This window comes from Chiloscyllium plagiosum, chromosome 15 (assembly GCF_004010195.1).
Source record: "Chiloscyllium plagiosum isolate BGI_BamShark_2017 chromosome 15, ASM401019v2, whole genome shotgun sequence".
Lineage (NCBI taxonomy): Eukaryota > Metazoa > Chordata > Chondrichthyes > Orectolobiformes > Hemiscylliidae > Chiloscyllium > Chiloscyllium plagiosum.
Genome location: NC_057724.1, coordinates 40,095,646 through 40,120,320, shown reverse-complemented (window position 1 = coordinate 40,120,320; position 24,675 = coordinate 40,095,646). Strand labels below are relative to the sequence as shown.

Below are 24,675 nucleotides of genomic sequence, written 5' to 3'. Positions count from 1 at the left end.
ATTATGCTACCAAATGCACAACCTTCTCTGACAAGCCTGGTCTGTTGCTATAGCAACAGATAATTATTCAATTTAGCTATATTTACATAAGTACATTATAATTTTCAGTAATAGGGGGAGAAACCATTAGGCCTTGCATGTCAACCACTGTGAATTAACATCATTGTAAATCAACCCTACCTACTCTCCTCATCATATCTCTCTAGTCATTTTCTGTCTGGAAACACTTACAAATGTTTCTTGAACACATTTCTCTTATCCCTTTCAATAACATTTCCTGGTAACAGTGCAGAAATGTCATAATCTTTAGTGAATTCCTTGTGCTCCCATTCTTAATTTCTTACGTTTTAGTTTGACACCTTTCAATCAGACCGTTCACCATATTAAACAATTTGTTTTGATCAACTTTTTCAATTTTCTTGAGAATTTCAATTTGATCATCTCATGTTGTCCCATTTGAAATAACTCCTCACAAATACTTGATATCCACAATCATCTTTATTAATTACTTCTTAGCTTAGCATAGCCAACAATACATTACGTAAAATCTCAAAATCAAAACTACATTCTGCACTCTCTATTAGACCTCCCAATATCTTATACAATTCCAGTATCAGTACAATCTCTATAATTTATGAGCTTGTACCCTATTCATCTGCTAATGGAACCTAGCATCTATTTCACTCTTTTCTATTATGGCAAAGCATTTTATTGACAATTTCGTAGTCTTATCCAGTATAGCCATTGATTTATTTCCTAATCAGCACAGTGTGTTATGCTGTGCTGCTATCAGAATGAATGGCTACATTCATTCTGATTGCATAGCTTTATTTGTAACACCAGCATGAAAATTGAAATATTACAAGAGAGGAATGCACTCAGTAAAACACATACCTTAACATGCTTTGTTAACCAAATGTCATTACAATTAAGCAACACTTCCTTAAGGCTTTCTCTGCCTGGTTGATGCTCTATAACTAATAAGTTGAAAAGTAAAATATTTTTAATAAGAGATTCGACCTCACTTAGGAGGCTTCAGGCCAATCATCAACCAAAAATACGCTCTGAAAACTCTGCTCATAGTTTAACAGCGATGGCAAAAACTGATGAAACAACCCACAACATTTTAAAAAAGAAAAATCAATTCTCTCTATCTCCTGATGTTATTGAGTCCTTTAAAAATTTTCCAGGATTCATACCATGATCCATATCTTTGCCACAAGTAACTACATTAGACCATATCCTGTCTGTGCACAAAGCTTCATTGGAATTTGGCCATTACATTTTGAGAAGAAATTGTTTATAACTGAACTAATGGGTGTGGTTTGAAACATAAAGGCTTCAAATAAATGATATCAAGTGGAAATACTTAAGTCAATTTTCTTAAGCAATGTACATTTTTTCTTTCAAACTAGTTTTGTCTCTCTTTAAAATTTGCTTTCTCTTCATTGAAGTTTACCATTCCTAGCTAAAGTGCAAGGCATTGAATGTTCCCTGCACCATTCTGGCAGAAAGATTAAACTGGTCAGCATTTTATCCTGCAATCCTTACCTGAGAGACTGTAAGTCAGTGATCCATAATGGAAGATGGTGACTTGTGATAAGGCTTTTGAACCTGAGAAAGGGCATAGAAAAGTGAGGGAAGGTAATGAGATATTCACTGATTAAGAGAATAGACATGTTCACTGCAGCATTGATCATTTCTGAAGCAAGAGATTGATACTAATAACATCTGTCTGCAACAGTCTGTATGTAAGCAGTGCCATGTTGATAAGGACCCAGTATTATTCTTGAATCAACTGTCAGAAATACATGAATTTAAGAATTGCAAGTAGATGTAGGCCATTCGGCCCTTTAAGCCTGCTCTGCAACTCAATGTGATCATGGCTGATCTGTTTGTGTTCCAATTTTGACATTCCCATCTAACCTTTGATTCCTTTGCCTAACAAGTATCTATCACAGCCTTAAAGTATATTCAATTACCCCATTTCCACCACCTTCTGAGGCACATTAATCTAAATTCATATTGCACTCCGAAAGCAAATAAAATTCCTCTCATCTCTGTCCTTAAAGGACAACACTAATTTTAAAACAGTGTCCTCTAGTGCTGGCCTCATGTTCAAAATTATGGACAGAAGTTTGCTACGTGGAGTTAAAATAGCTTTGTTGAGTAAGATTAATGGCACCCAGTTGACTGTCACTGAGAATAATATTCCTCACACAAACTTCCATTCTTCATTTCATTTATTATATCTCCAGGCGCTTGGGCATCTTTCTTGCAAAATTGCATGACCAGAGACAGAAGCATTCACCACACTGGGACTCGCTAGTTTCCATATCTCTGGCTTTGTGTTTACAGCCCACCTACACATTACTTTACGTATTGCAAGCTAGGAACTGCCCCTCACTTTGGTACTTGAATATTATTGCTGAACACATGACCCAGTGGAAAGGAAAGCTTGGTTTTTACTTTGTCGACAGAGGCCTGGAGGTTTGATAGTTGGGGTGATGGAGAGGAGGGCAGTCTGTTTTTAATCAACTACCATAGGATATATGCCACCAGACGCAGCCAACTTGAACACAGATTGCAGCTCAAGTCAGTGCTGTGTCCTGAGTCATAAGGAATATCAGCAGTTTGGAAGAAAGATTAATGATCATACATGATCTGGAAGGGTTAGTGCCACCATCACACTCACAGTGCCAGCGCTCACTCCAATTCTGCCACCGCACAAACATCTTATCAAGGCGCATGGACTGCATGTATTACATGCATCATATCTACTGGAATAGCATTCCACCCACCTCATTCTCCCAAACGATTAATTCTTCTTGCCCAGTGCACTGCTACTCATTCACAAAGGACCTCTCACCACTAACTACTTTACCAAATACTTCCATGTACTCAATCCCTTCCTTTGTCTCATTGCAGTAAAAATGGTTCATCCCTGACTTGATAACTCAATATCCCGACTAACCTATTGCACTTATGTACTATAATCTCTGGACTGCTTGCACTTGACCTGATCCTTAGACTGTGAGAACAATGATCCCCAGATTCTAGTAGGACCAACTTCCTAAAATTGAAAAATCTTCCTAACTGACTTGACTAACACCCTGTAGTGTAATTAGATGAGTCCCTTGACTAACTGGTCATACCACCTGACTGACTATGAACACCTTTAAACCCACTGAGGATTGCTCTACTTTGATTTTCGTACTTGCCTTTTACTTGGAGAAGTGTGTTTACCACATAAACTGGTAGCACATACTGCAGATCTGAATTTGCCATAGAATGTATCGCTATGACTCTGTGGCTATGACTCCAATGGTGTCACATATGTGTGACACTCCCTGTCTGACTGCCGGATTAACTGTTCAGTACACTCCATTCACAAATTGCCTGCCTGTCCCCCCGTGCTAAAAAGCAATGTGAGGCAGAGACTGGCAGCCTGTAACTGAGCATTAAAGACTGTGTGTGCTCAGAAAATAATATGAGCCACAGAGAAGCTGGCAATCTATAAGTCAGTGCTGAAGTCAGTGAGTGTGTGCTCAGAGAGGCAAGCAGACTTCACGTTAGTAGTAAAGTGGGTGAGCATTAAGAAATTATAGAATCAAAGAATTTTACAGTACAGAAGGAAGCCATTCAGTCCATCATGACAGTACTGGCTCCCAAAAGAGCTACCCAGCTAGTTCCATTCTTCAGTCCTATCTCAGTTACCTTCTAAATTCATCACTTTCAAATATATATCCAGCCTGCTTTTGAAACCTCATATGAAATCAACCTCCAACACACTCCCAGCAGTACATTCCAAATCCTACAACTCTGAGTAAAGAAGTTTCTCTTCATCTCACTCCTAGATCTCTTACTGACAGTCTTAAAATTTTGACGCCCAGTTACTGACATACTAACTATTGGAAACAGAATATTCTTCTTTACTCTATCAAAATTGTTTATAATTTCAAACACCTCAATAAGGTAATCGCTTAATCTTTTCTGGGCCAAAGAAAGTAAGCCAATTTCTGTCATCTTTCCTTGTGTTTAAAATCCCTCATTCCTGGTATCATTCTGGTAAATTTCCTTTGAATTCTCCCAGTGCTTTAACATCCTTCCTTAAATAAGGTGTCCAAAACTGAACACAATATTCCATATGTGGTCTGACCAATGATTTATAGAGGTGCAACATCACGTCCTTGCCTTTATATTCTGTGCCTCTGTTTATAAAGCTAAGGATCCTATATGGTTTTTCTATCCATCGTATGGACCGTACAGCATCCTCACGTAAGACAAAGGGTGGAAAGGTTTGCTTTTTAATCAACAACTTGTGGTGCACAGACGTTGCAACCCTGGACAGCCATTGCTCCCCAAACCTTGAATTCCACACCAAACCTTGAATTCCTCATCATCAAATGCCGCCCTTTCTATCTATCACAGGAATTTACCGCTGCAATACTAACTGCTGTGTACATACCGCCACAAACAAAGGTTGAGGAAGCTCAGGATATACTGTACTCCACCACTAACACCCTGGAGACAGAACACCCCGAGGTCCTGTTCATTGTAACTGGCAACTTCAATCAATCTGAGCGACAGGGAGAGGCTGAACAGGATGGGGCTGTTTTTCCTGGAGTGTCGGAGGCTGAGGGGTGACTTATAGAGGTTTACAAAATTATGAGGGGCATGGATAGGATAAATAGACAAAGTCTTTTCCTTGGGGTCGGGGAGTCCAGAACTACAGGGCATAGATTAGGTTAAATTAGATTACATACAGTGTGGAAACATGCCCTTCGGCCCAACAAGTCCACACTGACCAGCTGAAGTGCAACCCACCCAGACCCATTCCCCTACATTTACCCCTTCACCTAACACTAGGGGCAATTTAGCATAGCCAATACACCTAACCTGCACATTTTTGGACTGTGGGAGGAAACCGGAGCACCCGGAGGAAACCCACGCAAACACGGGGAGAATGTGCAAACTCCACACAGTCAGTCGCCTGAGGCAGGAATTGAACCCGGGTCTCTGGCGCTGTGAGGCAGCAGTGCTAACCAGGTTTAGGGTGAGAGGGGAAAGATATAAAAGAGACTTCAGGTGCAACTTTTTCACGTGGTACGTGTATGGAATGAGCTGCCAGAGGATGTGGTGGAGGCTGGTACAATTGAAACATTTAAGAGGCATTTGGATGGGTATATGAATAGGAAGGGTTTGGAGGGATATGGGCCGGGTGCTGGCAGGTGGGACTAGATTGGTTCGGGATATCTGGTCGGCATGGACGGGTTGGACCGAAGGGTCTGTTTCATTGCTGTACATCTCTATGACTCTAAGCCAATCTAAGGAAGGTGTTGCCCAAGTACCACCAGAACGTTACCTGCCCCACCAGGGGCCCGAACATTTTAAACCACTACCACACCACTGTGAAAGATTCCTCCCGCTCCATCCCCCATCCTCATTTCGGGAACTCCGACCACAATGCCGTATTTCTTCTCCCGGTTTACAGGCAAAAGCTGAAGCAGGAGACCCCCTCACAGATCCAAGTACAGTGCTGGTCGGAGAAGGCAGAGGATTAACTCCGATGCTGTCTGGAATCGGCTGATTGGGTCATGTTCAAACAGTCCATAGGTCCAGTGGGTGAGTACGCCACTACCAACACAGACTTTATCAGCAAGTGTGTGAAGGACTGCATACCAAGGAAGTCAATCCGGGTGTTCCCCAATAGGAAACCCTGGATGAATCAGGACATACAGAACCTGTTAAAAACCAAGCGCGTCAGGAGACCCACTCAAATATAAGGAATCCAAGTATGACCTTCGCACAACCATTAAGACAGCCAAGGACCAATCCCGATTCAAACTAGAGACCCAGACAGACACCCGGCAACTATGGCAAGCATTGAATGACATCACAGGTTCTAAAAAGAGACAATGCAAGATAACAGACGATGACACATCCCTCCCAGATCATCTCAAGCCTTCTATGCTTTGAGCAGAATTTCAGCGGGGAGGAGTTTGACAAGTCCTGACCCAACAGTCACTGCATCATAGGTCAGATCAGTTTTCTTTCGTGTGAATCCAAGGAAAGCAATGGGACCAGGTGGTGTACCAGGCCATGCACTCAGAGCATGCACAGATCAACTGGCAGAGGTCTTCTCAGTCATCTTGAACTTATCCCTGTGGCAGGCCACTGGCCCTGTCTGTTTCAAGAGGGCCAACATCATCCCTGTGCCTAAGAAGGCTCATGCAGCATGTCTCAATGACTACCGCCCAGTAGCCCCAACTTTGGTGGTCATGAAGTGCTTTGAAAGGCTGGTCATGGCATTAAACAACTCCAGCCTCCCCACTACCCTTGACCCTCTCCAATTTGCCTATCCAACTAACAGATCCACGTCACTTGCTCTTCACTCCTCCCTCGAACATCTTGACACCAAGGACAGCTATGTAAGAATCATACTCATTGACTACAGTTCAACCTTCAACACTATTATCCTCTCGAGACTGATTACTGCACTGAGAACAACTTAAATCTCAATGCCAGCAAAACCAAGGAACTCATTATTGACTTTCGGCAGGATGTTACTCTTGCCCCCCTACAAATTAACAGCACAGAGGTGGAACAAGTGGAGAGTGTCAAGCTCTTTGGAATGGTCACCCACAACAAGCTTTCTTGGACTCTTCATGTGGACGCATTGGTTACAAAGGCCCAACAACGTCTCTTCTTCCTCACGCAGCTGAGGAAATTTGGCATGACAGCAAATACCCTTGCCAACTTTTATAGGTGCACCATCGAGAGCATTCTGTCTGGATGTATCACTACCTGGTATGGCAACTGTACCATTCAAGATCGGAGATGGTTACAGAGCATGGTGAACTCTTCCCGGACAACCACAAAGGCTAACCCCCCCATCTATAGAATCCATCTACCAGGCCCTCTGTCAAGGAAACGCTGTCAGCATTCTCAAAGATCCATCCTACCCTGGCAATGTTTTTCCATAATCTCTACCATCAGAGAGAAGGTACAGAAGCTTGAACATGCACTGGCCGGTTTCAAAACCATTTCTACCCTACTGTTGTTAATGGACTCACAAACTCTTAACATTCACATGTACCTGTGGTTTTGTTTTTGCTGCTGTTTACCTATTATTTACTTATCTATTCTACTCAACTCTGCCTGTACTGCTCGCAGGACAAAGCTTTTCACTTTGCTTTGGTACACGTGACAATAAATTCAATTCAATATAATTCTTAACAATTGTTTCAACTTGCCTAACCATCTTCAGAAAATCCTGCACATAAACCCTGAGGTTCCTCTGCTCCTGCACTTCCCTCAAAATTGTGCAAATGACCCTATATTGAATCTCCATATTTCTTCTAGAAAACTAAACTAAGAGCCAAATGATGCATCTTGTGCAAATGCATTTGCCTCTGTATGTAAAGCAATCTGGCAAAAGCATAAAGTCATAGGCATCTCTGAATTCAAAATCAAAATGGTGTTTTAGTTGGTCTGAGAGCAGGCATGATGATGTGTGAGCTGGTGGTTTGCTGATTCTAACTTGGGTCGATGAAGGGTTCAGATGATTGGAGAGCATGGATCATACAGGGGTGTTGTTCTGAAGAAGCAGAAGAAGCATTTGGGGAGCTACCAGATACCTGCTTTGATTTACATGTTTGGAATTTGCACAATCTGGTTTCTTAGTGAACAAGAGGAGAATTGCAAGAGATGTAAGTAGGGTTTAAATGTGATGTAAATGCATGGAAATAAAACGAATACTGCTCAATGACAAGCTTCTGAATTTGCCTTATTTGGCTTTAAATCATCATTAAGAATCAGGTTTTATTATTCTCTCCACATTTTCCTATCTTTTTTGCCATTACTCATGCCACACCAGAGAGGGGAAGTTTCATCCTTTGTGAAAATATCTAAGTAAAAACCAAAAAATCTGTGAATGTACTAGTATGGAGGAAAGGAACAGCAGGAGAGGAAAAACAGAACAGTCACAGCATCCCGCAAAGAGTGACGGACAGAGTGAAAGAGAAACTCTTAAAGATAAATCAACAGACGATATTTTCAGAAACAAAAACAGAAATTGCTGGAAAAACTCAGCAGGTCTGACAGCATCTGTGGAAAGAAATTAGAGTTACCATTTTGGGTCAAGTAACCCTTCCTCAGAACTTGAAGCAATTATTTACTCGTTAGACATGAAATGAGATTATTATTCAAACTGTGAAACAGGCCGATTGCAGTCAGGTTGATGAATCATTTCATAAGTTTTATTTTATTTACTCGTGAAGTCTGGGCATCTGGCCAGCATTTATTGTTTGAGGTCAATAAGCTCAGCTCCAGGACTCTCTGCAGGAATTCCCTAGAGTAGTGTCTGTGGCCCAACTATCGTCAGTTTCAGTGAAGGAACAAGGATATATTTCCAAGTCAGTATGGTGAGTTGCTTGGAGGGAACTTGCAGGTAGTGGTGCTCCCCTATATCTGTTGTCCTTGGTCCTTATAGTTTGAAGTATGGTTGTGGATTTGAAAGCTGCTGTCTAAGGATTTGGTGAATTTCTGCAGTGCATCTTTTAGATAGTACACACTGCTGTTCCTAAGCATCAATGGTGTATGGAGTGGATGCTTGTGGATGTGGTGCCAATCAAGCAGGCTGCTTTGTCCTGGATGGTATCAAGGCTGTTAAGTGATTTTGGGGCTCCACCCAGGCAAGTGGGAAATATTCCATCACATTCTGACTTGTGGCTTGTAGCTGGTGGGGAGTCAGGAGTTGAGTGACTCGCTCTTGTGACCACTCTGTTTATGTGGCAAGTCCAGGTGAGTTTCTGGTCAGTGGTAAACCCCAGGATGTTGATAGTGGGGATTCAGTGATGATAACACCTTTGAATCAAGGTGCATGGTTAGATTGTCTCTTATTGGAAATGGCCATTGTCTGGCATTTGTGTGGCATTTGTGTGGCGTGAACGTTACTAGCCACTTCTCAGCCCAAGCGTGGATATTATCAGATCTTGTAGTATTTGAACATGGACTGCTTCAGTATCTGAAGAGTCATGTATGGTGTTGAACATTCCCACCTCTGACCTTATGATGGACAGAAGGTCATTAATGAAGCAGCTGAAAATGATTGCGCCTAGGAGAGAACACTGAGGAATTCCTGCAGAAATATACTCGAGCTGAGATAATTGACCTCCAATAACCATAAACATCTTCTTACCTGCCAGGTATGACTAGATCAAATCCAGCCTTGATGCTAAGGACTGTCACTCTCACCTCACCTATGGGTATAAACTCTATTCTCCATGTTTGAACCAAAGCTGTAATAAGGTAGAGAGCTGTAATAAGGTAGAGAAACCAAACTGGGCAGGTTATTGCTGAGCTAGTGCTGCTTAATAGCACTTTTGAAGACCTTCCATTACGTTATTCATGATTGAGAGTTAACTAATGAGTGGTAATTGGCCAGGTTAGATTTGTCCTGCCGTTTATGTACAGGACACACTGGCCAATTTTCCACATTGGCAGGTAGGTGCCAAGGTTGTAACCATACTGAAAGAACTTTATTAGACAAGCTCTAGAGCACAAGTCTTCAGTACTGTTGCTGGAATGTTATCAGGACCCATACCCTTTGCAGTATCCAGTGTCTCCAACCATTTCTTGATATCAAGCAGAATGAATTGAAATGGCTGAAGCCTGGTATATGTCATGTTAGGGACCATAGGAGGAAGCTGAGGTACACTTCTCACACTTCTTAGCTAAGGTTTGCTGCAAATGCTTCTACCTTATCTTTTGCACTGATGTTTTGGGCTTTTCTATCATTGAGGATGGAGATGTTTGTGGACCTTCCTCCTCCACTGAGTAGTTTAATTGTCCACCACCATTGACAACTGGATGCTGCAGGACTGCAGAGCTTTGAGTTGATCCGTCGGTTTTGGGATTGCTTAGCTCTGTCTATCACTTGCTGCTGAAAGACAAGGGATGTATTTCCCATAGTTTGGGAAGTTTCATGAAAAGTTTCTTCTGTGAACCCTGGCAACTTTTCTCAAGCAGTTTTACACTGCTCATTTTGTTAAGTAAGCTTCCACCTTCACAACCCAGCCCTTATGCTCAGCAGAAGCTGATGTGTTCATCAATGCCAGTGCTTTCTGATGTTATGCTGCCAGTGCCACCTTTAATTCCAACTGTGCATCATTTCCAAGCACTGCAAATCAGTAATTCACCATCATAGTGTGTCACTACACAATTCCAAGGAAGTTGCCTAAGAGAGGCAAATTGATAGCCCACTTTGGTGACAGGGACTTCGTTTGCTGCTGGACAGGGTGTTGGAGAGGAGGCTCATCATCTTTTTCCCAGGGCAACAACAGCAAAGGTAAGTGCCATCATCTGCTCCATGCTATGTCATGTTGTAATCCAGTGATGCACCCACCTCCCATCAAGGCTCATTGTCTATCATTGTCCTGACTGCAGTGATATAGCAGGTTTGATTGTATCCAGGATTTGTAATCTACATAGTTGGTTAATGCATGAGGTACACGTGCAAGTGGCTGATTGACTGTGGCGTACTGAGGTGGATATTGTGCTGGACTGACTGTGGCGAGACCCCCTGAATATCCCCTTAACTGGACTAAGGACTACTCCCTAAGATTTTCAGACTTGGCTGTTTTTTTGAAGCATACTCACTTTGCTTGCCGCTAACCTATGGCATCAGATGCTTTGGATATAACAGTAATATAGCACAGGGGGTACAGCAACATGACTGCCCCCTGCACAAGTTTGTAAAAATTATGATAATATGCTCAGAAAATTAGCATGCAAGACTCCATAAAGCATGTTTGGCAAAGGTACATTTTCAAGGAAGTAATTTTGAATCAGTAGTGCAAAACAAGAGACAATGAAGTGTTACCCTACTTTACTCCTCCTGTTTTTCTATTTCTGTTAAAGTCAATGAAAATAAAAATCAAGACTGATGTAAGACAAGCTGTTGATTCACTCATTTCAACCCTTCACCCAAAGTTATATTTACTCCCATTGTTTGTATATGTGACACATGTTGTGAAACCTACTGACAACTGGTCACCAAACAGAAATTCAAATAAGCAATTTAAAAATAACAAATATGATCTCTCAGAATAACTAAGCCCAGTAGGGTAATAAATAGTTCACGTTATAATCCAGGACCCAAAGGTAATTTCAAAATTGTTACATTTTGAAAATTAGTCAGGACGAACATTTTATGCTAGTTTGCTTAGAATTAGACATCACTCTCCCTTCATCTGGCATATCATAATGATAGCCCTAGCAAGCTTCTGAAAGGTCCTGATATTGAGCGACTAGGATGTACTAATCAAGTCCTGAGTTTACTCACCAGAGCACATTCATCAATGCAGATGGTGTTTCATAGCAGTCAAGGGACGAAGGGCAACAGTTCCAATCCCTAAGGTCATCATGAAAGTGCTCCTTAATATCAGTGCTGCATTTGTTCATAGTGGTTTTATTGGATTTCTAACAGCAGGATATACTGAAGTGATGCAGGCTACTGATGCTGCTGCTGACAGAGCTAGGTATCTGAATGCTGTTCTGTGCAGCATATTGATTGGTGCTGTCTGAGAGAAGGTTGCTGGAGGGATGCTTGCATCCTCAAGTCTATCACTGGCCAGCATCGAGCGCTCTGCAGTTCCAGCTTTCGCCTCCGCTGGCAAGGTCTGCCATTAACAGCAAGAAGCAGCAAAAAGAAGAAAGAAGGGACAAAGAACGGGGACTATTTCATTCTGGATTGAAAATAAAGAAAAAAATTTAATTTGTTTCCTCTGACTCCTAAGGTGGGAAAAAGAATTTGAACAATAGTGTTGGTCATGAAAGCAAATTTACACAAGAACCATCATTGCTGCAAGTGTCCAGAGTGCTATGAGGCAACCAGGATGGCAGCTCTTCGACGGATGGAACCACAGAATTACACTGAATGGCAGCATGAACCATATGGATATGGTGGTTTCAGCTCACAGACGCTGCCATCTTCATCCGGAGCTGCTGCCAGGAATAAAACCAAGCTCATCCCAACCTCCCGTGATAGTGGACCGATTAAAAGCCAAAATAAGAGCGCACCGAAGGTAAATGGCAACAGTGGTGGATGGTGGCCGGAGTGTACATGTTCTACACGTGACTGGTATGAACAGGTATGGCTATAATATTTTTTCATTTAAAATCTTTTGAGAGCTGTGTAGTGAGGGATATAGCCTAAATGCAGTAGTGGAGTTTGGTGCATCTATCTGCTTGAATGATTTTTATGATACAATCGTGAAATATGCCATCAATAATAATTATGTGCATTCTCTACTCATTGCAATTGTGAATTTTTGCAGTGAATGAATAATTTGAATTTCTATTGTTCAGACCCTGCAATGGTATGTGCCATCCTGCTGTAAATCATGAATAGGCTTTAGTTGCTTTTTTGTAGGCTTATGTTTGTCATTTTCTTGTAACCTGTTATCATGGGTTAGTAATATCTTGGAGGAAAATAAATCCCAGCTCCACATTCTATCCCATCTTAATCCTAACCAGTAGAGAAAGCTAGGAAAATTATTACTGTGAAATAAAATGGAGACTGAAAAATCATTCACTGTACAATATGAATAGGAGCTATTATGAGCGGTTGATCAAAAGGTTTTCATTGGGGCTGCTGCTAGGATACAGTGAGATTTTTTTCAATACATGCTGAAACATATGTATGGCATAGATTCACATCGTGATTCGCCTGTTGAATTTGTTACAAAATAATTCTGAGAAAGATTCTGGTGTTTAGCTGCAATCTTTATTGTTTCATTCATTATAATGAAGTGTGACATGTCCACTATAATTTATCTGAATAGACTCAATGCTTTGGATGTTGCTCCTGCGCCCCCCCCCCTAAACAAGCAACACGGCTGATTGCATTAGACTTGCATCAAGCGCAAATGTTTGTGCAGGGCTGCACCATCCTGGAGGGAGTGGGGAAGGAAGAAATGGACAGTGATCGGGTTCTGAGAGCTGTTGTTGTTGTTTAAAGCTCAATATTGTCGCAATAGCCTATCCTGACAGGCAATGCACGAACAGGAATGTGATCATTTTGTAAATGTCGTCCTGTATATCTTCTGTGTACTCTACTTTTAAAAATACATACACCTTCCTGAATTCTTCAAAAATCATAAAAGAAAAACGACACAGGCTCTGATGTGAGATGTAGAGTCGCTCATCTGTGCTGTGTGATGTCACTGCTGAGCACATCATACATACAAAAACCAAGCTTTAACCCATTGAGTGCCACTTTCTTTAGATGATCCTCATAGATCCAAAATGGATATTGTATTAATAAGTATTCACTTTCAGCTGCTTTAATTACATTAATTCTCTCCTGTAAATGTGGAGAGACACTGTTTGTGTAAATTAATAAATTTATGAATAAACACATTGGGGAATACCAGATAATCTGAGATGAGATTGGCATCTGAATAATCAGTTTTAGGAGAATATTGATCTTGAAGATTTGTTCTATTTTAAATAATGTGGGAATTAAGTAAACAACAAGGCCTGCTGTTTATAATAGGTGTCAAGTAACAAGGATTCATGCATTGCAAATTATGATATTCTCAGCTATAAGGGAATGAAGTTCATATCTGAATTATATTCTACTTCTCACATTTCAAATAAATATACGCATTTTCCAGTCAGCCTCAGCAAATCTTAATGGGCACTGTGTTTGTAAGATTCATGAAGTCATACAGAAGGAAATCATGTGATCCTTTATGCTCATGGTCGCGCTTCGAAAGAGGTCTCCAATTTGTTGCTTTTTCCCGAATAATTCGCAATTGTTTTCCATTTTCAAGTGTTTGTCTAATTTCCATATGAAAGTTACCATTGATTTGACATTTACTACTCTTTTTCAGAGAATGCATTGTACATCAAAACCTTCCAGCAAAAAAAGAATTATCCATATCTCCATTGATTCCTTTACCCAATACCTTAAATCTGCATCTTTTGGTTACCCTCATGCTAGTGCAAACAGTTTCATTCTGTGTATTATATCAAACCACTCAAAATGTTGAAAACCCCCATTAAATCTCTCTTTAACCTTCTCTGCTAAGTGATCGATGAAATGGCTCGACAGAGGCCAGTATCCTTTTAGCAAGTCAACCTTTATTTGCATGTTGAGCATCATTGACACTGATCCAGCTCCCTCAGCGCCAGCTCTCAGAGTGAACAGAATGTCTGACACTCCTCTTTGTATCTGTCAGCCAGGGCTCCCTGATTGGATCAGATTAACAGCCCCAATCAGGAAACTCATATTCTATGAGATCCACCTGGCTGACCTTGTTACAGTAACTATATCCCTCCCATTCTGAGTCCAAGGACATAGGCCAGCTTTTTTTCTGTAGCTCCTCCTGGGAAGTTTTAACACCAAGTCAGATTCCTCCAACTCTACCTCTGATATGGGCGGTGTGTAACACACAGTAGCTCACCTCTTGCACCCGGAGCGCCTCAGAAGAAAATAATTCTTTTCTTTAGTTGATGATGGCATTGAGGTGGTGATATCCACTATGTGTATTTCAGATTCCAAAACATTTTCAATGCTTGACAGACCAGGAAAACCCATGAGTTTCTGAATAGTCCGAAGGCCAGTTGAGGAGCTGGGCATGTTTTATTCCCGCACTGTTTGCAAGTTTGCAGCTTTCATATGGTCCACATGCATGTTCAGGACCATCGCAACTACCCAAACTTTATTTATCATTAAATTTGGCCTCACGTTGATCATGCCTCTTCTCCATGTAAGGCCAGCCCATGGTTCCTACACTAAACATTGTTTCCTGAAGTAAACTGTCTCTCTCGCTTAACAGAGTCTTGTGTCAATTTTGGCATTCCTGATGCTGTTTCACCTTCCCACCCCAGGTCTCCGAAGATCAGATTTAACCTGGTGCAGAGTCTACTCCCCATTAGCGAATCTACTGGAACTGTAGTTACCTAAGGGGTGGTTCTATAATGAAATAAGACTTGGGACAGTTTGGTATCTAGTGAAGATGTAGACTGTTTCTTTAAGCTTACCTTCAAAGTTTCTGCCAGACCATTGGATGATGGATGACTTGGAGCTAACCCTAGATATTAAATACCATTCAACTTTAGGAAATACTCAAAATCCCTGCTGGTAATTTTTTTTTAGATTAGATTCCCTACAGTGTGGAAGCAGACCCTCTTGCCCAACCAGTCCACATCAACCCTCCGAAGAGTAATCCACCCAGATCCATTTCCCTCTGACTATTGCACCTAACACTATGGACAATTTACAATGGCCAATTCACCTAACATGCACATCTTTGGACTGTGGGAGAAACTGGAGCACCCAGAGGAAACCCACGCAGACACGGGGAGAGTGTGCAAACTCCACACAGCCAGTCGCCCGAGGCTGGAATTGAACCTGGGACTCTGGTACTGTGAGGCAGCAGTGCCACCCACTGAGCCACCGTGCCGCACCGTGACCAACACTTCCAGGAGTGCACGTATTGCAAATAATGCGCACAGTTTTTCTATCGCGTCCCTGTGTTTGACAACTGAACTCTATACACATTTAGCCACTTTGAGTGGGCTTTCACAATGACTCAGAATACTGAGCCCATTAAAGGATCTGCATAGTCAACGTGTAATCGAGTGCAGGGTTTGCCGGCCATTCCCTTGAATGCGGGGAGCTGCAGGTGGTAAGTTTTGTCTTTACTGCCTCATCAATGTGGCTATGTCTGCATCCAGTCCCATCCACTAGATATAACCTTCTAACAACATCTTCATTTAGAGACCCTTGGATGACCCTGGTGGAGTTCACTCAGTATCTGGTGGTGAAGTTTGCTCGGGACAATTACTCTTGATCCCCATAATAATATGTCATCCTCGACTGTGACCTGATCTCTCTAAGTCCAAAAGGTTTCAATTCTGATTATGAAATCACTTTGGTTTCTCCCATCCCCACCAGCTGTTTCAGTTTTACTAGGATTGGATCTTTCTGTATCCAAAGTCTGAATTGTCATCTGTGACTGGAAGTGTGTCCAGAAAATTTAAAACCATTACAGACTGTTCCAGTGGTGCTGCCACCGGTGATGTATCTGCCAGCAGGATGTGGCTCAATACATCTGTAATTGCTTCTAGGCCTCCTAGATGGTGTTCCAACTTGTAATTATACACACTTAGCATGAGAACACACTGCAGAATTCAGCCTGAAGCTTTGGGCGGCACTACTTTGTTCTCTTTAAGTTGGCCTATTAGGAGTTTGTGCTCTGTTATTATTACAAATTTACATCTATGAAGATTTTGATGAAACTTTCTGACTTCAAATATGAGCTTCCTGACTCCAAACCTTCCTTCTTTATTTGAGCATATTTACACTCTGCATTAGCCAAACTCCTGCATGTATACACTGTTAGGTGGCCATCTCCTTTGGGCCATCTATGAGCTAAGACTACACGATATATTATGGGGAGGCATCGGATGTCAATACTGGATCGTTTAGGATCTATGTGTGCCAACACCTTAGAAAATTATAGCTGTTTCTTCATTTTCCTGGAAGTATTGCCTTGGAAATGTGACCGTTTCCGAGGCTAACACCTTTTTAAGGGTTGATGCAAAGGTGACAGAATGGAGGCTAAGTTATGTATGAACTTTCTGTAATATTTCACCAGCTCAAGGAAAAACCTTAGTTCCGTACAGATGTGGGAGTTGGGACACCTTTAATTGCCCACACTTTATCTTCAACGGTGTAATCTGGTCTTGCTGATTCTGTAGCCCAAGTAGGTCACTTGGAGTGCCTGGAACACTCATCTTTCCCTTCTAAGGCATACACCTGACTGGGAGAAACATCTAAGGACAATATCCAAGTTCTCTGAGTGCTTCTTGTTGGTCTTCCTGGTTATTGGCATGTCAAATAGCGACCTGAGGTAGACATTGTAAAATGTTCTCCTTTGTGGCTCAGTGGTTAGCACTGCCTCACAGTACCAGTTGACCCGGGTTCAATTTCCACCTCGGGCGATTGTATAGAGTTTGCACATTCTCCCCATATCTGCATGGGTTTCCTTTGGGTGCTCCGGTTTCCTCCAGCAGTCTAACAATGTGCAGGTCAGAAGAATTGACCATGCTAAATTGCTCATAGTGTTAGGTGCATTAATCAGGGGTAGAGTTGGGGAATGGGTCTGGGCGGGATACTCTTCAGAGTGTCGATTTGGACTTGTTGGGCCGAAGGGTCTGTTTCCATATTGTAGGGAATCTAATCTAATCTAATCTGCTGAAAAACTGAACAGACTGACCATACTCCAATGGCATTCTTGATGCAAACTCTTATGGGTATTAATTGTAGCGTACTTCTCAGAATCTTCATCGAACCACAATTGCAAGTACGCATGGCTCATGACCAGTTTCATGAAGGACAGCCCCCATGCTAGATTTGCATGTAAATACTCTATAAGGAGGGATTGGTATTTATCCAGCTACAAAAAGTGGTTTACTGTTTGTTTAAAATCTCCACGAAGGTGAACCAATTCGTCAGCCGTCACAATCGGTACAACCAGTGTTGCCCATTCCACAAACTGGACTGGTTTGATGATTACTTTACAGCCTTCTGATTTCTACCTCTACTTTTGCCCATAAGGCAAATGGTACTGAGCGGGCCTTGCTTTCTGGTCAACGTGCAAGTTTCTAGACCTTCCTGAAAAGCTTCCAGGTATTTAATTAGGACATCACTCAGCTGCCATTTCTAATCAAAAAAATCTTGGTGAATCTTTCTCAACCAATTTCACCTCCTCAAACTTGGGCCCAAGCTTTTTACTGCAATTAGTGCTAATTGAACCAGTTGATGCTCTGAAGAGACCGGAACCAAAGTTGTGTCCTTAATCTGTAAACGTTCCTTGGTATAGATTCTTAGTCTAGCTGAGGTCTTGTCCAAATTTAAAGGTTGGCGGCCAGAGCATATTTTGTTAAAGTCTGGTTCTGCGATCACTGAAATAGCCGTACCCGTATTGACTTTCATTTGAACCAGGTGACCACTTAACCAGACATTTATTTTCATTAGTTCTAATTTGGATGTTGCTAAGAAATTTAACTGTTCAAAATCAGATCTAAGTGGACTTTCCAGGATGTGCACTCTCCTGGATACCAACCTGAGTTGTCTTACACAATGTATGTTTAGTGGGACTCTTTTTCTGTCTCACTGCCACTGAAATAACTCAACAGAAGCCAGTATCCCATCACCAAGTTATCCTGTATTTACATGTGGAGGGTCTTTGACACTGATCCAACTCCCTCAGAGTCCATTGTCAGAGTGAACAGGATGTCTGGCACTCCTGTTTTTATCTGTCAGCCAGCACTCCCCAATTTGACCAAATTAACATCTCCAATTTTTAGAAAATTTCCTCTAAATTTATTGCCTAGCACCTATTTGAGTTTTGAATTTTGGCACATTTATGCAAGCGCAGACAAGCTCAAAGCCCACAGTTACTTAGGTACAAAGAGTCCACTATGATTTGAAGGGTGACTGCATATTGTGATGCTTATAAGACATTTAGTTAGAAGTTAAAAGGCAGGTAGCCAGATTTGAAGATCAACATTTTCATTTCAGTTGCAAAACATGCTAAATACTTTCAATATGTATTTAAGCATTTGTAATGCTTTTCTTTTATAAAATTGAGATTTCTGACAAAAATTAATGACTTGCAACATAAATATGGTGTAAGAACATGAATTTGTGATCTTGTGATAGAGTGATGTAGCACTCCAACCCCAAACATTTTGTTGTCTAATGACTTGTGATGTCAGGAAACATGATTGCCATTTTGCACGTGGTAAATGAGACAACTATACTGTTATTGACCATAAGCTGTGCATGGTCAGGAAGGACAGATCACATCCAGAATGAGACACAGCCTAAGCGAGTATACAGTATGGGGAATTTGAAAGCAACGTGAGAATAGAACTGGTAATTTTTTTTTCTCCATTTTAAAAGTTTCAAATTAAGTCATCTCGTTAAAAGGTTAATAAGGGAGTTGGCTCAGCTGATTGAGGGATGGTTATTAGTAAATCACCTGAAACCTGAAAAGGACCTCAATAAGTATTGATTAATATTGAAGCTTAACTTAGTGAGTCATCTCAGTTCACCTCAGCTCTATTTTAAAAAGAGCCAGTTAATCATGCATGACAAGTAAGCTGCACACAGTCAGGAAGGAGAGATCACATCCAGAGTGACATGCAGCCTGAGTGAATATATTAGGGAATCTGGAAGCAATGTGCGAACTCAGAGCAGAGCGGAACAGATATTTTTGTCTTGCTATTTTGGCTCATAGTTTGTAAGATTTAAACAGGATAAATTGAGGTCCAGGATCGGGAGCTGATCGCAAAAGGCTGTGACATCACAGGAAATCCATAAGTTCATTGGTTGGCAATAGCTACTAATTTGACTAACCATTATAGGTTATTTTCAGATTGAAAAGAAATAAGGGAAATATTTACAGGTTATAAACAAAAATATCAGTAGGAAGATATTAAAAATCAAATTAATAACTAGAGATGCAGATCATGCAATGTGTTGCATCTGCATGATGTGAAAACCGGTGGACCCCATTGTGTAATGACCACATCTGTAGCAAGTGTTAGTTGTTTGAGGAACACTGCTCAGAGTTGATGAGCTGGAGTCTGAGGTTTGAAGACTGCGACCTATCAGGAAGGGGGAGAGTTGTATGAGCACTGTGTTTCAGGAGGCACTCACATCCCTTTGATTAACCACCACAAATTCAGTCAGTGGTCAGGCACAAGACGGTGTAGCTATGAGCAAGACAGATAGAAGGATCCAGGAGGTAGCTTCAGTCTTTGAGCTTGTCTAACAGGCTTGAGATTCTTGCTCGCCGTGTAGATAAGAGCAGGAGCTGTAAGGAAGATGAGCAAACTGATCATAGCACCACAGGGGAGAAAAGAAAACTGTGGTTGTACAGGATAGTTTGGCGGGGAAATAGACATTGTTCTCTGTGACCAGGATCGAGAGTCAGGAAGGTTGTGTTGTCTGCCTAGTGTCCATATTCAGTATATCTCATCTGTGCTGCGGAGGAAGTTGGAGTGGGAGGGGAAAGATCCAATTGTCATGTTTCGCATTGGTCCCATGGCAGGAAGGCATGAAAGGTTCTGCTCAGTTAATATGAGCAGCAAAAGGTTCAATTATAAATAAGAACCACAAATGTAAAAATCTCCAGATTACCACCTGAGCCAAGCACCAATTAGCTGTTCCGATGGGAATCATGCTGGCATTAGAGTCCTGAGGAATTGCATAGCTAGGGCTGTGGGTAGGACTTTAAAATGAGTTCATTTGCACGTAAAGTTATAGAACAAGTTAAAGATGGAGAGGGCTCAGCAGAAGTTATTAAAGTGTCCAGAACAAGTAATAGGACAGAGAGTCAGAAATCTAACTTCAGGCACAATCGATAAGGGAAGATCTATGAGAAGGAGGGCAGTTAATGTAGGACTGAGGATGTTGTACTTAAATGCACACTATACAAAACAAGGAATAGTGTCCTATCAAAAGTGCAGGAAGATGGACAAATTAGGGTTGCCTTGTTATTAAGAAATGAAATTGAATTGAAAGGAAGAAGTGATATAGAGTTGGAAGGTATAGAAACTTAGCAAGTTTTGAGAAGATTTGTAGCTCAGGTTAAGGTTTTGGATGTAAGTTTGCTCATTGAGCTGCAAGGTTCATTTCCAGATGTTTCATTACCCTACTAGGCAACATCTTCAGTGGGCCTCAGGCGAAGCAATGCAGAAAATTCCTGTTTTCTCTTTATATGTTTGGATTTCTTTGGGTTGATGATGTATAGAAACTATGTGGGTGAAGCTGAGGAACTGCAAAGGAAAAATGATTCTACTGGGAGTTGTGTACAGGCCTCTTGAGCAGTAGTCAGGATGTGGGACAGAAAAGAGATCAGGGGATTGAAAAGGCATGTAAGGAAGGCCCTATTTCAATCATCATTTGGGACTTCACTATGCAGGTAGACTGTGAAAATCAGGTTGGTAGTGGATCCTATGAAAAGGAAATTGTGGAATATCTACAAAATTTCTTTTGGAGCAGTTTATGGTAGACCCCAACAGGGAACAGGCAATTCCAAATTTGGTGATGTGTAATGAGGCAGGCTTGATTAGGAAGCTTAAGGTGAAGGAAGCCCAAGGGGACAGTGACCACAATTTGATAGAATTCACCCTGCAGCTTGGGATGCAGAAGCTGGAAACACATGAAATGGTATTACAATTGAGTAAAGGTAACTATAAAGAAATGAGGGAGGACCCCAGCAGGGAGGATGTTGGACCAGCAATGGCAGGAGTTTTGGGGGCAATTTGGGAGGCACAGCAGAAATTCTTCCCAAGGAAGAAGAAACGTACTAAAAGGCAACCATGGCTGACAAGGCAAGTAAGAGACGACATAAAAGCTTGTAATTTGGTGAAGATTAGTGGGAAGCTGGAAGATTGGAAGCCTTTAAAAACCAACAGGGAACAACTTAGGAAGGAATGGGCAGAAGATGAAATATGAAGGTTATCTTGCTAGTAATATAAAAGAAGATTACGAGTTGTTTTTAGATATAAACAAGGTAAGAGAGAGCCACAAATGGATATTAGGCTGCTGGCAAATGAGGCTGGATAAGTAGTAATGGGAACAAAGAAATGGCGGAGGAATTGAATAAATATTTTGTATCAGTCTTCATGGAAGAAGACACCAGTAGCAACCAGAACTTCAAGAGAGTTAGGGGGTAGAGGTTAGTGTAGTGGTCATCACAATGGAGAAGTTGTTGAGGAAGCTGAAAGATCTGAAGGTGGATAAATTATTTGAACTGGATGGACTATACACTAGGGTTCTGAAGAAGATTACTGAGGCGATTGTGGAGGCATTGATGATGATCTTTTGGGAATCACTGGAAACCGGAAGGTCCCAGAGGACTCGGAAATGACGACTGTAACACCCCTGTTTAAGTAGGGAGGAAGGCAGAAGACAGTTAGCCTGACCTCAATTATTTGAAAGATTTTGGAGTTCATCATTTAAGATGAGATTGCAGAGTACTTGGGAGTGCATGGTAAAATAGTGCTGGGTCAGTACAGCTTCATCAAGGACAGTTCATGCCTTACAAATCTGTTAGGACTCTTTGAGGAGGTAACAAACAACTTAGACAAAGGAGAGCCAGTGAATGTGACTTTTTTTTAGATTCCCTACAGAGTGGAAAAAAGGCCCTTTGGTCCAACAGACCCTCCAAAGAGCAACCCATCCCCCTCTGACTAATGCACCTAACACAATGGGCAATTTAGTATTGCCAATTCACCTGACCTGCACATCTTTGGACTGTGGGAGGAAATCGGAGCACCCGGAGGAAACCCACACAGACACGGGGAGAATGTGCAAACTCCACACAGATTTATTTGGATTTCCAGAAGGCCTTTGACAAGGTGCCACACAGGAGGCGGTTACATAAGATAAGAGCACCTGCTGTTAGGGGCAAGATAGGATAGAATTAGCTAACTGGCAGCAGGCCAGGGTCTTTTTCAAGATGGCAACTGATGATTGGTGAAGTTCGGCAAGAGTCATTGGCGGGATCACAACTATTCATGATATAGATTCATGATCTGGATGAAGGAACTGAGGGCATTTTTGCTGAGTTTGCAGATGACACAAAGCGAGGTGGAGAGACAGGTAGTATTGAGGAAACAAGAGGGGCTCCAAAAGGACTTGGACAGGCAAGGAGAGCAGGTGGAACACAATGTGTGAAAGCGTGAAATTATGCATTTTGGGGGAAGAACAGAAACTTAGACTACTTTCTAAATGGGGAAAGGCTTCAGAAATCTGATGCGCTTAGGGACTTAGGAGTCCCTAGCTCAGGATTCTCTTAAGGTTAACATGCAAGATCAGTTGGCAGTTAGAAAGCAAATGCAATGTTAGAATTAATTTCAAGAGGCTAGAATACAAGAGCAGAGATGCATTGCTGAGACAGTATAAAGCTCTGTTCAGACTGCATTTAGAATATAGTGATCAGTTTTGTGCCTTGTATTTAAGGAAGGATGTACTGACATTGGAAGGGTCAAGAGGAGGTTTACAAGAATAATCTGGGTTTGTACTTAATGGAGTATAGAAGGATTTGGGGTGGATCTAATTGAAACTTGCAGAATGCCAAGGGGCGTGGATTGTGTAGACATGGAGAAGATGTTTTCACTTGTAGAGACTGGAACCTGAGAGCACAGCCCTGATCCTTTAGAGCTGAAGGAAGGAGGAATGCCATTAGCCAGAAGGTGGTACATCTGTGGAATTCATTGTCACAGAGGGCTATGGAGTTTTTTTAGATTAGATTACTTACAGTGTGGAAACAGGCCCTTCGGCCCAACAAGTCCACACCGACCCTCCGAAGAGCAACCCACCCAGACCCATTCCCCTACATTTACCCCTTCACCTAACACTACGGGCAATTTAACATGGCCAATTCACCTCACCTGCACATTTTTTGGACTGTGGGAGGAAACCGGAGCAAACCCACGCAGACACAGGGAGAATGTGCAAACTCCACACAGTCAGTCACCTGAGGCGGGAATTGAACCCGGATCTCTGGCGCTGTGAGGCAGCAGTGCTAACCACTGTGCCACCGTGCCACCCGTTCAAGTTATTGAATGTATTTAAGACAGCTGAATAGGTTTTTGATTGGTAAAGGAACCAAGGCTCACAGGGAGAAGGCAGGAGAATGGGCTTGAGAAACATACCAGCCTTGATCAAATGGGCGAGCAGACTTAATGAGCCACTTGACCTAATTCTGTTCCTGCATCTTGTCGTATGGTTTTCTATTTGAAAGATAGTTATTAAGTAGATCATTTGGAAGTAGCTTTTTTTATATATATTTGAATATCAGTGTGAACTTCCTCAATCATCTGAAGAATTATAAGAAATCCCATAATCAGCAGGCCTGGTCAACGTTTTGCAATACTGCTCTGTCCAGTCATGAGTAGTAGTGATCAATTAACTGTAGGAGATGTCAGGTCCATGAATATTTGCATTCTCAATGATGGCCAGAGGTCAGCATGTAAATGTAAATGGCAAGACTGTAGTATTTGCAATTATGTTCATCCAGCAGTGCCTTCTTGGCCTTCTTCTGGTATTTCTAATATTGTTACCTATCTACACTTACTTCATTTCACTTCATGTGATATCAATAAACCATTAATGCCATGGATGAACCAGGAGCATTGTTTCCTAATGACATCACAACTCTCGTACTGAAGACTAGTGCTCCAGAACTAACTGTTCTGTGCATCAAGCTAAGCTGTGCTAAACTATCCAATACTTGCTTATCAACCTACTTTTAATTATCAACAAAGCGATTGACAGTGTCATCAACAATGTAATCAGGCAACATTTACACATAAATAACTTTCTTACTGATGCTCTTTTGGGTTCTCAGGCCATTCGTCTCCAGACCTCATTACAGCCTTGGTCAAAATGTAGACACAAGCAGATTTTGCAAGTAATTTGGTGACATCAAGGCAACATTCAACTGAGTGTGCAACTGGGATCTCTAGTTCAAACAGAAATTAAAGGCAGTGAGGGAAAAATTTCTTACTGATGAATATACTGACCAAGCTCCATTTTCAATTCCTCAGATAATGACATGGTTAATGCCCATGTACAGC

General features: G+C 41.6%; 1 protein-coding gene across 4 annotated transcripts in view; it reads left to right on the top strand.

Annotated features, from left to right (window-relative positions):
• Nucleotides 1–24,675, top strand: part of dlg3 (discs, large homolog 3 (Drosophila)) — a 539,119-nt gene that overhangs the window by 198,118 nt on the left and 316,326 nt on the right. For 3 of the 4 annotated variants that reach the window (XM_043704755.1, XM_043704754.1, XM_043704753.1), the window contains exon 1: nt 11,645–12,155. The exons of the other annotated variant lie outside the window; for it this stretch is intronic. In XM_043704755.1, coding sequence (XP_043560690.1) covers nt 11,835–12,155 — 321 coding nt within the window. In that variant the 5' untranslated portion in view covers nt 11,645–11,834. Of the gene's footprint in view, nt 1–11,644; nt 12,156–24,675 lie in introns of those variants that run through there. 4 annotated transcript variants of the gene reach the window in all.